This window comes from Alligator mississippiensis, chromosome 3 (genome assembly GCF_030867095.1).
Source record: "Alligator mississippiensis isolate rAllMis1 chromosome 3, rAllMis1, whole genome shotgun sequence".
Taxonomy (NCBI): domain Eukaryota; kingdom Metazoa; phylum Chordata; order Crocodylia; family Alligatoridae; genus Alligator; species Alligator mississippiensis.
In genome coordinates this window covers 121,235,020-121,249,975 of record NC_081826.1, presented here as the reverse complement: position 1 = coordinate 121,249,975, position 14,956 = coordinate 121,235,020, and the positions used below count along the sequence as shown (strand labels likewise).

Genomic DNA, 14,956 nt, shown 5'->3' with positions numbered 1-14,956 from the left:
TCCCTGTGCCAGGAGGTAAGCAAGGCATTTGCTTCTCCCCCCAACCTGCCCCAAAGTTCCATGGACAAGAGGCGACCCCTGGCAACCCCTGTGCCAGTCCGTCTAAGCATCATGCTCTGCGTTGGATGGGTACTTGTGCAAATGCAGAGCCACACTTTTCAGCCTTATTTGACTTGTCTTCCAGATCCTTGCACACTCCCAGGGCCAGTGGGAGGGGGCTATGGGGCCAGTTGGCTCTGGTCCCCAGTGCAAGAGTCCTTTGAGGAACAGCCCACATGGCAGAGTTACCCCACTTGGGATGAGGAGGGAGGTCCCCTATATATTCTGTTGATCACCACTTCCTCCTAACCCAAGCCCCCATATGCCTTGTGTATAACCTGGCACCTCATTCCTGCTGGTATGGTGTCTCCGGGCTCTGTCCATTTTGGCCCCAGGTGTAGCTAAGGCCAGAAATTGGCTCACCTGTTTCCTGCCCCAGGGGTGACCTGGACCCATGTCCTGGTGTTCTGGAGTCCAGGTGGGAGCAAATGTGCCAGGGCCAGGCAAAGCTGGGACCATATTATATTATAATATAGTAATGCAGTTAATTAATAACTTGTTAATAAATAATGTTACAATTTTCATACTTCATTTACATTATTTGTTAAATGGGGTGCTGCTAAATTCTGAAAACTGAGAGGAGTGCCTTGGGTCTAAAAAGGGGGAGAACCACTGTAGTCGAATTAAGACTACCTGATGCTTCCCTCTGCAAGACCCTGTTTTCAGTTGCTTATAATTTTCCCCAAGTTTGAATAATTTGGGCTGAGTATCAGTCTCGGGCTGATTCTTTTTTGGAAGTTTCAGCTAAAACAGTTAAGCCATTTCTGAATATGAGATTAGGGAAAAATGAATATGTAGTACAACAAACCCCATTTAGCTGACCATCCCTAATGCTCGAGTGTCTTGGAGCTTGGACTTGAAATTTGGCAGCAGCCAGAGGGCTAACCCTTTTTGCCAGGGTGAAACACTTTTGCCTTCTCTGTGAATGTCCACCTGAATTATAAACCTTTGAACCAATGTGGCTTGCACATACTCAGGAGATGCTCACTGGAACTTCACAGCTAAATTCTCTGTGGATACTCTGCATGAGCTCCTGCTCTTTTGTGCGTGTGTGGCGTCCCTACGCACTACACAGCAGACTTGCTTGAGCAGGGCCATCAATAGCTCTTGTGGTCCCAAGCACTGGAAACGAGGGGAGGAAAATTGCCTTTCTCCTATGTTCTGTTGTTCACCCTCTTCCCCTTCCCTTTGCTCTCAGTGCTCCCCTGGCTGATGCTCAGACACTCTGAAGGAGAAGGGAGGAGAGAAAAATGCAATGGTGTATTTATGTGGGGCAAGATTGTTTTCTTTGCATGTCAGGGGACAGGAACTGGAGGGATTAAGGAGGTGGAAGCAGACAATGGGGTGCAGTTGACTTAGGGGCAGGGATGGTAAGAATAATTTTAAGGAATATGGAGGGGGTGGGGGTGGGAAGGGAGAAGGAGCAGAGACCAGGGTGAGGGCTGTGTAGGCTGCTGCAGAAGACAACAGGAGTTGGGATGAGGACCGATAAGGAGGTTTCAGAACCAGGTAGTGAGTCTTAGCATTCTCCAGATGATAGCAAAAATAGCTACAAATCTGTTCGCAAATTCTTCCTGTCGTGCCTGCCCCACATATTCTGTCCACTAGCGCTACCAGTAGCTCAAGTGGGAGGGATGAAGCTCTGCTCATACATATCTAAACCCTGCATGTGGGTTTTGATTCCAGACATTTTAATTAGGAATTAAATTAAAGTTTTAAATGTAGAAAATTACATAAAAAAATTAAGGCATATAAATGTTAGATCACTTGAATCCTTGCATTGCTTATGCAACCTTTATTTGGCCTCCTGGCATGCATGTATTATGATACAGTTTTTAATAACATGATTACACCCTATTTTTTCCACAGGACCCATGCCTAATTCAGTGCATAGGATGGACGATGCTGTGGGAAGAAAGCTGTTGTCTGTAGGATCCCTACCTCATTTGTTGCAGAAGTTGGAAGGTGTGTAGTAAAACGAGGCAGGGGACTGCAAGGAGGCAAAAGATGGTTTTGTGGCTAAAAAAGTTGAATTCCACCCTGAAGAATTGGATTCTTTCCCTGTGCCTGTCACAGAGCTCCTAGGTGATACTGGGCAAATCATACCAAATTTTTCATAGCTGCTCACCAATGGTGTATGTTGCATTTTCTGGTTACCTACCTTGAAATATTGGAGCTTTCTTTGTAGAAGTGCTGAGCATTCACAGCTGCATATTTGGGAATTATAATTTAGGTGTGTAAAGTGTTATTAAATGCTAAGTACTTTGAAAAATTACGGCATGAATATCTCAAGTGGGGTTCCTGAAACTGGGGGATCTTTCTCTTTGATCCCTTTTCTGTTTGAGTACCCCATCTGTGAAATAAGGATAATCTTCCCCCGCTCAACTCACAGGAAACTTCTGGAGATTATTTAATTTATGTTTATGTAGCATCAGATATCAGAGAGCACTATATACCTGTTCATGTGGAAATCAGTAATTTTGAGGGTTTGCCTGGCTTCTGTTAAACAAAACTAGGACCACCCACTGAATAAGGAGAATAAGAAGTACTGAATAGTTGCCCATTCACTGAATAGGCAGGAGTCCAGCAGGGAGAAAAAATAGCATGTGATCACACAATTCTGAACTGTATCATAATGCAGGTACACAAGGGCGCCTAATTACTGTTGACTGGGTGAGCTAATACTGGTACTTCCAAACATCAGAGTGTACTTGACTATGGAACCTTAATTACGTTCCTTTAACACATTTTATTTTTAAATTAAGTTTACTGCAGAGGGGTTCCAGAGATTAGGAGAATGGTGGTAAGAAATCGGGATACTGAGTTCTAATTCATTCTATTCCACTGACTGACTTGGGTTGACAAGCAGTCCCTTAATCTCTCCCTGTTTCCTGCAAAATGGGTGCTGTAAGAATTAACTAATTCTGTTTGGTGCTTTCAGTACATCTTTGTGTTGAAAAGTGTTCAGTGTTATTGCTACTAACATCTACTAGAGGCCATCCCTAAGGGATGCTGGCAATTTTGGCTGCTTTTTCTCTGGGCTTTGATTGATTAGCTATGTCTGCTTCTCTTTGTCACAAGGTGGTAATGAAGAGGTAGATAAGCATGCATTTTAGTTCGGTAGCAAAGGGCTTGAGTGAATTTGATCTGAAAGCCGTACTTCTGAAATGTAGAAGATCCCATGAGAATTCAACTGTATCAAAGTCTGTGCAGAAGAATTGGAAGCTTTGAGAGGTTCATCCTCTCTCTCTCTCTTCCCCCCCCCCCCCCACCCCTCACATAAAACTTAAATTTCCTAATGAGAAGCTGCATCTTCCACTAAGGTTATATAGAGTTTTCTTGTTAATAGGTTTCCTCCTGTGTCCCTGAGTGGAAAGTTTACAAAGAGTGATGCCGCTGAAGTGCAGGAAAGCATCTAGTGGGGGTGTGAGTTGATTAGCAGAGAGGGATTCTTCTGCATACTCAATATCCTTTATGTATCTGTATGGACTGAAATGCTTAGTGTGAGTTATTTTTAATTGGGGGATTCAGAACAGAATCACCAAGTAAGCATTTGTGTTCATTCTGCACCAAGAGCTCTGTGATGACACTTGTGAAGAGCAATTGCTATCTGAAATGGAATCTGCTTGATTGTTAAGAAGCCAGCACTGACTTGGGGCATTTCTACATGATCTGGGGGTTTAATTCTCCCTACATAGAAGCAGAGGTTTTTTTAAAACACCACTTTAGTTTGGGGTGTAGTAAACCCCCGTGTTGTGTACACCGGTGTCGGGGCCTGATCTTTACCTGCCTCTCCAGCGGCAGGGAGGGGAGGATGAGTTGCTGGTGGGCAGAGCGGTCCCTGAGCTGCAGGGGGGGGAAGGGAAGGGGGGCTGATGCTTTCCTCCGCAGCAGCAGTAGCACCCACTTGCAGGTACCTGGCTCGGGCAGTCCCAGGGGGCACTGCAGCTGCAGAGGGAAGCACAGGGCCCCTGCACAGCTCAGGCAGGTTCAGTTTTTTGTTTTTTTTTGGTTTTTTTTTGGGGGGGGGGGGTGGTGATCAGGCTCACTGCTTTTTTTTTTTTTTTTTTTCCTTCTGTGGAGCCTGCCTTCCCAGGCTGCTGCAGGGCTGCCTGCATGGTCTACCTGCACAGCCCCTGAGCTGCATGGAGCCCAGTTCTTCCCTTCATGGCTGTAGGCTAGGAAACTAAAACTCCTTGGAAGTGTTTTACTTTGCAGCACCCCAAAGTCATTTGCTGCATCCTAAAGTCATTTACGGCACATTATGGCATTGTGCTACAGCAGCTAGAATTAACGCGCAATACACTGCCGAATGTGCAAACAGCAGTGCTGTTAAAGCTGCGCAAAAGGCATTGAACTTGCTTTAAACCTACTTTAAAGTGTCACCTACAAATGTCCTTAAAGGCTAGGGACAGAAATAACACGTAAGTGATCGGAACCCATTTCAGATCTGTAAAACAATAGAAGTTCAGTGCACATAAACCACTTGCAAATGCCTGAAACCTGTTGAAGTTAAACCTGGATGGATGTAGTATCAATATCAGACTTAATGCATTGACGAACTCTACTTGTCTCAAGAAGTCTACGGGCCAACCACAGGTAAGGTGCTCCCGGATCTGGTACTGGCCATAGGGGGATGATCTAGTGAGCAACCTGAGAATCAAAGGGAAGCTGGAAGATGGCGATCATGAGTTGCTCACTCTCTCTATCCATTGCAAAACTGGCAAATCAGTCCGCAATGCAGAAATCCTCAATTTTTAGGAAAGCCAACTTTCATAAGCTCAGGAGGCTGGTTGCCAAGGCCCTGAGAAACCAGGATCTAACAGAGAGGGGACTCCATGAGGAAGGGTTGCTCCTTAAGGATGCGATCCATGAAGCACAAGGGAAGTTCATCCCAGCCTGTAGGAAAGGTAACAAAGAGCTGGGTGCCCCCTGTGGCTAAATAGAGAACTTATGGACCTCTTGTATCTGAAAAGAGAAGCCTACAAGGGTTGGTAGTCAGGTAACATCACCAAGGAGGATGATTCAGTACTGGCCCGCACCTGTAGAGAGCAAACAAGTTAAGAGGCTGTGACTTGGATGACTACACAGTCCGGTGGGTGGCGAATTGGCTGGAGGGTCGCACCCAGAGAGTCGTGGTGGATGGGTCGGCTTCGACCTGGAAGGGTGTGGGCAGTGGGGTCCCGCAGGGCTCGGTCCTTGGACCGATACTCTTTAATGTTTTCATCAGCGACTTGGACGAGGGAGTGAAATGTACTCTGTCCAAGTCTGCAGATGACACAAAGCTATGGGGAGATGTGGACACGTCGGAGGGCAGGGAACAGCTGCAGGCAGACCTGGACAGGTTAGACAAGTGGGCAGAAAACAACAGAATGCAATTCAACAAGGAGAAATTGAAAGTGCTGCACCTAGGGAGGAAAAATGTCCAGCACACCTACAGCCTAGGAAATGACCTGCTGGGTGGCATGGAAGTGGAAAGGGATCTTGGAGTCCTAGTGGACTCCAAGATGAACATGAGTCGGCAGTGTGACGAAGCCATCAGAAAAGCCAATGGCACTTTATCGTGCATCAGCAGATGCATGACTAATAGGTCCAAGGGCGCTGGTCAGACCGCAGTTGGAGTACTGCGTGCAATTCTGGGCGCCGCAATTCAAGAGAGATGCGGATAACCTGGAGAGGGTCCAGAGAAGTGCAACTCGTATGGTTAAGGGCCTGCAGACCAAGCCCTACAAGGAGAGACTAGAGAAACTGGACCTTTCCAGCCTCCGCAAGAGAAGGTTGAGAGGCGACCTTGTGGCTGCCTTTAAGTTCATCACGGGGGCACAGAAGGGAATTGGTGAGTATTTATTCACAAAGGCGCCCCCGGGGGTTACACGAAATAATGGCCACAAGCTAGCAGAGAGCAGATTTAGATTGGACATTAGGAAGAACTTCTTCACAGTTTGAGTGGCCAAGGTCTGGAACGGGCTCCCAAGGGAGGTGGTGCTCTCCCCTAGCCTGGGGGTCTTCAAGAGGAGGTTGGATATGCATCTAGCTGGGGTCATCTAGACCCAGCACTCTTTCCTGCCTATGTAGGGGGTCGGACTCAATGATCTATTGAGGTCCCTTCCGACCCTAACATCTATGAATCTATGAAACTAGGAAAGCCAAGGCCAAAACCAAACTCAAATTGGCTACGGGAATCAAGGACAACAAAAAGTCCTCCTTCAGATACGTGGGTAGTCAGAAGAAAAACAAGGGCTGCATTGGACTCTTGCTAAACTAAATGGGGCATACCTGACAACCGACACCCAGGAAAAAGCTAATCTCCTTAATGATTACTTTGCATTGGTCTTCCACCAGCCCATGGGGATCACCCTGCCAAACGAGAAGCAGGATTGCCAGGGTCTGGATAGAATATACGCCCATCATTGGCAAAAGTCTTGTGAGGGGAACCCTTAAGAGGCTGGACATCCACAAAGCAGCTGGTCCAGATGGAATGCACCCAAGAGTGCTAAAAGAACTGGCTGACATCATAGCTCAGACAATGGCGAGGATATTTGATAACTCATGATTTTCAGGTGAGGTTCCTAAGGATTGGAAGAGGGCCATTGTGGTGCCTGTCTTCAAGAAAGGAAGATCCAGAGAACTACGGCCAGTCAATTTAACCTCCATCCCTGAAAAGATAATGGAAAAATCATCAAAGAAACCATCAACAACAGGCTAACGGAATGCACCATTCTGAAAGATAGCCAACACGGCTTCATTGCAGGTAGGTCCTGCCTGACCAACCTCATTTCCTTCTATGACCAGGTGATGCTTCACCTGGACAAAGGAGAAGAGGTTGGTATCATCTATTTGGACTTACAAAAAAGCCTTTGACTTGGTCTCCCATGAAGTCCTCATGGCCAAACTGGGGAATTGTGGCCTCAACAACCTTACGATCTGATGGCTGGGGAACTGGTTCAGTGGCTGGACCCAGAGAGCAATTGTCAGTGGAACCACATCAACATGGTACATGGTGACCAGTGGCGTCTCCCAGGGCTCTGTACTTGGACCAGTACTCTTTTTAACATATTTATAAACTCTCTGAATTCAGGTATGGGAAGCAGACTGGCTAAATTCGCTGATGACACCAAACTGTGGGGAAGTATGGTCACACTAGAAAATAGGCTGATGATTCAGGCCAACCTGGACAGGCTCGCAAGGTGGGCGAATCAAAACCTTATGGCATTAAACACTGAGAAATTCAAGGTGCTTCACCTTGGGGGGGAAACAGTATCGATATCATACTTGTAGCTTTGGCAGTGCTACACTCACTAGTACTATGACCAAAAGAGACTTGGGGATCATGATTGACCACAAGATGAACATGAGCCAGCAATGCAATGCCACAGCCAGCAAAGCAAGCAAAACTCTGGCTTGCATCTATCAATGCACCTCAAGCAAGATCCATAGATTCATAGATTCACAGATGTTAGGGTCGGAAGGGACCTCAATAGATCATCGAGTCCGACCCCCTGCATAAGCAGGAAAGAGTGCTGGGTCTAGATGACCCCAGCTAGATACTCATCCAACCTCCTCTTTAAGACCCCCAGGATAGGGGAGAGCACCACCTCCCTTGGGAGCCTGTTCCAGACCTTGGCCACTCAAACTGTGAAGAAGTTCTTCCTAATATCCAATCTAAATTTGCTCTCTGCTAGCTTGTGGCCATTGTTTCTTGTAACCCCCGGGGGCGCCTTGGTGAATAAATACTCACCAATTCCCTTCTGTGCCCTCGTGATGAACTTAAAGGCAGCCACAAGGTCGCCTCTCAACCTTCTCTTGCGGAGGCTGAAAAGGTCCAGTTTCTCTAGTCTCTCCTCGTAGGGCTTGGTCTGCAGGCCCTTGACCATACGAGTTGCCCTTCTCTGGCCCCTCTCCAGGTTATCCGCATCCTTCTTGACGTGTGGCGCCCAGAATTGCACGCAGTACTCCAACTGCAGTCTGACCAGTGCCCAATAGAGGGGAAGTATCACCTCCTTGGACCTATTCGTCATGCATCTGCTGATGCACGATAAAGTGCCATTGGCTTTTCTGATGGCTTCGTCACACTGCCGACTCATGTTCATCTTGGAGTCCACTAGGACTCCAAGATCCCTTTCCACCTCTGTGCTACCCAGCAGGTCATTTCCTAGGCTGTAGGTGTGCTGGACATTTTTCCTCCCTAGGTGCAGCACTTTGCATTTCTCCTTGTTGAACTGCATTCTTTTGGTTTCTGCCCACTTGTCCAACTTGTCCAGGTCTGCCTGCAGCTGTTTCCTGCCCTCCGGCATGTCCACATCTCCCCATAGCTTTGTATCATCTGCAAACTTGGACAGAGTACATTTCACTCCCTCGTCCAAGTCATTGATGAAGACATTAAAGAGTATCGGTCCAAGGACCGAGCCCTGCGGGACCCCACTGCCCACACCCTTCCAGGTCGAAACCGACCCATCTACCACGACTCTCTGGGTGCGACCCTCCAGCCAATTCGCCACCCAGGATATCATCCTCCCACTGTACTCAGCCTTGGTGAGGCCGCAGCTGGAGTACTGCATTCAGTTCTGGGCTCTGCACTTGGGGAGTGGAGAAGCTTGAGAGCGTCCAGAAGAGAGCCACACACATGATCTGAGGACAAGAGAACAGGTCTTGTGAGGAAAGGCTGAGAGGCATGGGACTCTTCAGCCTGGAAAAGCGAAGGCTCAGGGAGACTTGGTGGCAGCCTATAAGCATATGAGGGGTGTGCATCAGGAACAGGGAGAATGTCTGTTCACCAGGGCACCCCGAGGGAAGATGAGGTCTAACAGTCATAAACTCTGGGAAGAATGTTTTAGGCTGGACATAAGAAAAAACTTCTTTACCATCTGAGTCCCCAGAGTCTGGAATAGGCTCCTCCCAGATGGACATTTTTAAGACACACTTGGATGCCTATCTTGCTGGGATCATTTGACCCCAGCAGACTTCCTGCCTCTTGGGCAGGGGGCTGGACCCAGTGATCTTGCGGAGTGCCTTCCAGCCCTAATGTCTATGAAATCTTAACTAATTTAGGTTAAATTGGTTTATTGAACTTTTGTCCTAGATCCTGTCCAGATTCAAGTTAACTCAGTCCCCCAGAATCCCACAATGCTTTGCACCACCCCCACAAACCTCCCCTCACAGGGCGGGTGGGCTAGCCTTGGCCCAAGTTGTCTGCTCAGCCAAGCAGCGAGGTGTGTTCTAGCTCCCCCGCTGGCTTCTGGCCCGAGCCACTGCAGGCATGTGACTGCATTTCCGGAATCAAAAGTGAATGTCTGTTCACTTGCTTATTGGTTCAATCTACACACTAGACTAACCTGTGAAGACTGAATTGATTCAGCCTTGGGCTTTTTGAATGTTTGTACTTATCCAGAGAGTTGAAATGATCTGAGATCTCCCTTTTTAATGAATAATCCATCTTTTTTCCCCTGTAACAGGCAATTGCATTTGTATACCTTAAGTAGAGTCTGGTTGCTGTATAAAACAGTAGGCTGCTGGCAAGACCTCTTCCTTGAAGACCCTTCTTTTTAGAACTTCCCTCTTTTCTTGCCGCCTCCCCAGCAGTCCAATTCAGTTTACCTTGAAAACCCTCTCCAAAAGGTCAAGCCTTCCCCCTGGTACTTTGGTCATTGGGTGAGGTTGGGGTGAGTAGGAGAGCACATTGCTGCTTACCTTGCTAGGCCAGAGGTAGTCATTGTTTGTGTTTTATGTTGCTGGTGAAGTTGTGGTAAGTGAAGGAAACTGCAGTGATGATGGTATAATATGCATATTTTTAAGTATTTGTCCAGGGCTCCTAGTGTTTCAGACAAATGTTCTTCCTTATATTGTACTATGCACTTAAACGGGAGGTAAAGGCTTTATAGTCTCTGCTACATCTGTTGCCATAAATTAGAATTTAAATGCCTGCCTGGCCTCATACTTTGAGGATGCTTGGCTATATGTCTGAGTTATACACAAGGGAACAATGGAAAAAAGTAAAGAAGTGAGAAAGGTGGCCCAAAGGGTCAACTAATCTGAGTATTATTGAGAGTTGCATTTGTTTGTAATCTGATGATTTTGTCTTATGGTTTAAATGCTTATGGCAACTAGAGCAAGGATAATTGGCTAAGATCATAAATGAAGGACTTTATCAGGGACTAAGCACATCATTACTTGGTCTGGAGTTTAAGACTTTATGTACAGCAGCGTTAGTTCCTCTGTCTATAACTATAGTGTGCCCACATCTGGAATATACTTCTGGTTACCCTCATACTATAACTATAAGTTGGAATGAGTGCAGTGAAAAATAGCAAAATAATTGACAGCGTTGATTAAGGAAGTATTGAAAGAGTGAAGTATATAAAGCATGGATGAATACCAGTGGTTAAAGGAGATAATATCTGAAGAGTGGGAAAAACAGGCCTAAAGAAGCATTTTTAGTCTGGCATAAGAAATAAAACTGAGTTAATGGCATGGAATTGAGTGGCAGCATTTTAAGATATAGGTCAGTAAAATCTATTTATACAGTAAGATCCACTGAACTATAAAATAGCCTCCCAGAGAGGGAGGTGGAAATGCTTTGGATTGTGAAGTTTTAAAATTAGATGGGACCTAGGCACTTGTGTATTGGCAGGGGATGAACTACCTTTCACTCTACTCTTAACAGTGACCTAAGCCAGATCTCTGGAACTAGGTGTCCCCAACATGTTTAAATCAAGGTCTGAATGTTCCAAGCAGTGTGGATACATGGCTCTTAATTTCTTACACTGATGGAAGAAGCTGCATTGGGAAACCAGCATTCCTGGCTATGGACAGACATAATTTTCAGCTGCTTTAAAAGGAGAGGGAGAGTTACTACTCAGAACCAACACCAGCTGTAACAATGTACCTGTTACATCTGCATGCTCCAGAAGTAAGCTAAATCACTGTTGGCATAGACAGAAGTGGCAATTTTCACACAATCTGACCACAGAAGGCAGTCTGTAGCCATGACCAAACACAAGTGCACATCTGCAGACAGCTTAAAAAATGGCCATTCAGGCAAAAATCTGAACCCTCTTTGCATGAGAGGTCATATGAAGATGTTTCAAAACAGAGCGTCTTCTATAACTTCTGTCTGTGCTGCCTCCCAGCCTGTTGCTGTTTTTAGAATGGGAGCGGGGAAAGGAGCACAGGGAGTTAGTTTTGGGGTTTTATCATCCCCTGCTAGATGGTGGGGCAGGTGTATTGGAGCCCCCCCAAGATGAGGGTGCTCCAGTTCACCTACCCCACCCTCCCGCACTGGCTGGGAACCCTTGGAACGAGCTTCCTCTGCTCCCTTCCCCCCCCCCGCCCCCCCCACCCCATCCTGAAAACAGTGACAGGTTTGGAGGGAGGAGGGGCCGTTGCTGGTGGGAATGGGCTGTAGACTCCCAGCCAGCAGCTAGATTCCCCTCCCCCTGGAACCAGCAGTGAACTTCTGTTTGGTCCGGGGGATTATCGCAACTCAGAACGCTTCCTGCAAAGCATTCTCAGTTACAGCAGGGAAATGCATTTCTGTCCACACCCTGAAATTTTAACTCTGACTAAAACAAGGTTGAGGTTACAACTACTTGGCTACAGCTACACCATTCCGCTCCAGGAGCATGCCGACCTGACAGTTGTGACAACAGCTAATACCACTACCAGAGGACACCTTGTTAAGCCTTTTTGTTTACCATGACTTTATACAATATCATTCATTTTGTTTGACTTTCTCCTCTTGACTTCTTTTCTCCTTATGAGGCTTCAGGTCATGTTTTACAAATGTCCATTGCCATGTGGGTATGTTCAGAATGATTTTGCCCCTCCTACACCCATTCAGAAATTGCTGCAAAGTTGACTTTAATTATTTCACTCCTCACTTTTGCATCCCTCTGCCATGTCAAAAGACAGAAGTTTACTCATCTTAACTTCAAAGGCTCCTTATATGCTCTTCCTGCACTAACTACAGCCTCCTTGGATGCTGCAGAGAATGCTGACTTCTGGCTTCACTGCTTTTAGTTAAATGTTGTTTCCCTTTGTGCAGGTGGGGAGGGAGCCCCTGATCATCCATAGTCTCTTTGCAGTCCTTCAGCACCTTAAAATTCTCCTCCTCCCTGGTGCCTACAGAAATCTTGATAACAGTTATGTAGTGGGCATGCTCTGACCTAGACTTTTCATGCTGACAAATATTGGCTTTTGTTTCCTTCTACCCCCGCATCCATTGGCTGTATCCAACCTCTCTTGTTTCATTTTTATACTTGTTATAATTTTGGGGGGAGCAGGTATCATCATTATTCAGTATCCAACACTTTGGGACTTATTCTATAACCAAGATGACTACACAATACTGCAATACAAATTATTGTGCTTAATAATATAATCAAATACCTTTTTATAGGTATTTTTTCATGCTGCATTTTGTGGATCAGATATTTAAAGATTTTGTGTAAGTATAAAAGCAACATTGTATCCTACTTGCACACAAACATAATATACATTTTACTCTTGTACCTCTTCAAAACTTGGCCTTGAAGGTAAGGCTTACCTGCCTAGCTTACCTGTTGGTACTGAAGAGCATGGATATTGGCATAAATAGTGTTTCTGCATCAGTATTTTGTTAATAAAGACATTTCTCAAATACGAGTGAACATACAATTTCTTCTTCCCCCAGCAGTTTACCTTCATCTCATCTTGTATTCCTTTTGGAGAATCTTTATTACATTTTACTCCACTAAAAGTTTGTAGAAGACTGTGGGGCTAGAGAGAGCCAAACTATTCATGTATGTATCAAGCAGTCTGATGCAGAGGACTTGAAGGATGGCTGTCTTGCAATCTCCTAAAGCAGCCAGTATGTATTGTAACTGGTACATAGTTTTTTTTGGGTGATATGAATAAAAGAAAATGGGTACACTTTATACTCTAGGATTTTTCCGCTCTTGTGTTTCTGTCTAGTTGCCATTTCTTAAGTTTTTACCAGGGTTTTACCATTTAAATTATTTGCAACTGATCCGGTGTCTTGAAAAGAATGGTCTAATGTTTATGCAACTGTTAAATTAATCCTGAGGGTTCAAATGTTTAAGAGAATGGACAGCGTCCTCCTTTCTGCCTTTTGTCACACAAAAATGTTGCAAATTCCCATCCTCAAGGGTTTTCCGCATGCCAGTACAAAACTGCAACAGCATTTCACAGTTGCCCCAGCAGGACTGTGAAAACAACAGATAGGGCTGTAAGGCTGATGCATACCCCCATCCTAGAGCACTGGGTGCTGCTTCAAATTCTGAGGGGATTGTTACAATGAGCCACCTTTTCTTTCCTTCTTTCTTCTTCTTTTTTTAAAGGCTTCCCTCCATTTTTAATTTCTATCAAAATTACTTTAAGTGCCTGAAATTCAGGACAAACAGTGCTCTGAACACAATGTATTAGCCATTTCTTTGTGGAAACCTAGGTTTCAGTGTTCCTTAAGGCTGCACATATCAAATAAATTTGGTAGTATCCAATCCCTTCCTCAGTGGCACAGGTCCATGTTACAGAAATGATACAGGTTTTGTTGCATATGTGAGCTGTTTCTGGGAAAGGTATAGCATGAGCAGAAAGCACTGCTGATCAGGATTATAACACTAGTAGAGATGCTCGTGTATATCAGGCCACCTTATTTAGCACTCTAGCTCTGGGCCTGATTGTCCATTTGAATTCCGTTTCCTACCTCTAAGTATATCTCCTACATAAATATTTTTAAACTGAGAGAAACTTTGGAATCTGAAGGGATCCACATGACCCCCACTTACTGTGTAGAGGGGGTCAGCAGGATTTGGAGTCTTGAAAACTGATCAAGAATTGTTCAAGGTGTGTGGCATCCTCAGAGCAACAAAAGAAGCAATGATACCCCTCTTCCTATAACAAAGACTAAACTTCCCCAGATATTTGCTGTCCCACCCACCAGAGAATGACTTTTAATTTGGTTTGTTTCAGAGCTGGAAAAGGAGCTTACCAGGAGGCCCAAGAAGGTCTGCATTGTTAAAGTGGTGGGAACCAGGAACCTGTGGAAAAACATTGTGGTATTGTGTGTGAACTCGTAAGTCCAACATCTTCCTGTCAAGTATGTCAAACGTGTTTGCTGCTGGTAAACTGAAAGTAGATAGTGGGCAATGCTGGAGAACACAGAGGCCATCTTCCTCCCGGTACAGGACCTTAACACCCTGTCTCTGATAACTGATCTTTGATAAGAGGAGTAAGCTATATACCAGGAAAGTTTGCACTTGAAGAAGCTTAACAGAGCAATTAAGATGGGAGTTGGGCGCTGCTGGTAAGCTCCTTCTCCATACATTTTAAGATGTGGAGCAAAAAAATCAGGTGCTTCTTGGAAATGGTAGCCCTGCAAGTGCATTGTTGTCTCAGTCATTAAGCATTCCTCTCTCTGCCTCCCTTGCGCACAAACACTGGCTATTGGTAAGTGGATAAAATTTCCAAGTGCTCTTAAGTGACTTAGGAGCACAAGTCCTACTGATTTCTATCCGAATTCCACCTTCACTTTCCAGATACAAAGGACTTGTGCACCTAAGTCTCTGGATGCATTTGAAAATTCTACCCTCTACTCCAGTAGGTAGAGTCAAGAAGACAGAATAGTCCTACCAGGTGGTATTTTTGCATTTCACAATGTTCTTTTAAAATTGAAGTCAACTGTTAAATAATTGTTCTGTGTTTGATCTTCTAGTCAGTGAAAGAAGACATTTTTTCTTAGGTTCATAGGTGGTGGAAGGCGGGGCTTACGGGGCTTAGCCCCACCAAAAGCAGGGCAGCGGTAGGGATGTATGGCAGCCCAGCCAAGGGCTTCCGGCGGCTGCAGCAGGGGTAGGGAGGGGCG

General features: G+C 45.5%; 1 protein-coding gene across 2 annotated transcripts in view; it reads left to right on the top strand.

Annotated features, from left to right (window-relative positions):
* The window catches only part of SLC22A23 (solute carrier family 22 member 23), a 188,363-nt gene that overhangs the window by 148,557 nt on the left and 24,850 nt on the right, over positions 1-14,956 (top strand). The window contains exons 6-7 of one of the 2 annotated variants that reach the window (XM_019490526.2): positions 1,969-2,064; positions 14,065-14,167. In XM_019490526.2, coding sequence (XP_019346071.2) covers positions 1,969-2,064; positions 14,065-14,167 — 199 coding nt within the window. The remainder of the gene's footprint in view (positions 1-1,968; positions 2,065-14,064; positions 14,168-14,956) is intronic. The other variant, XM_006263463.4, reaches the window with a different exon arrangement.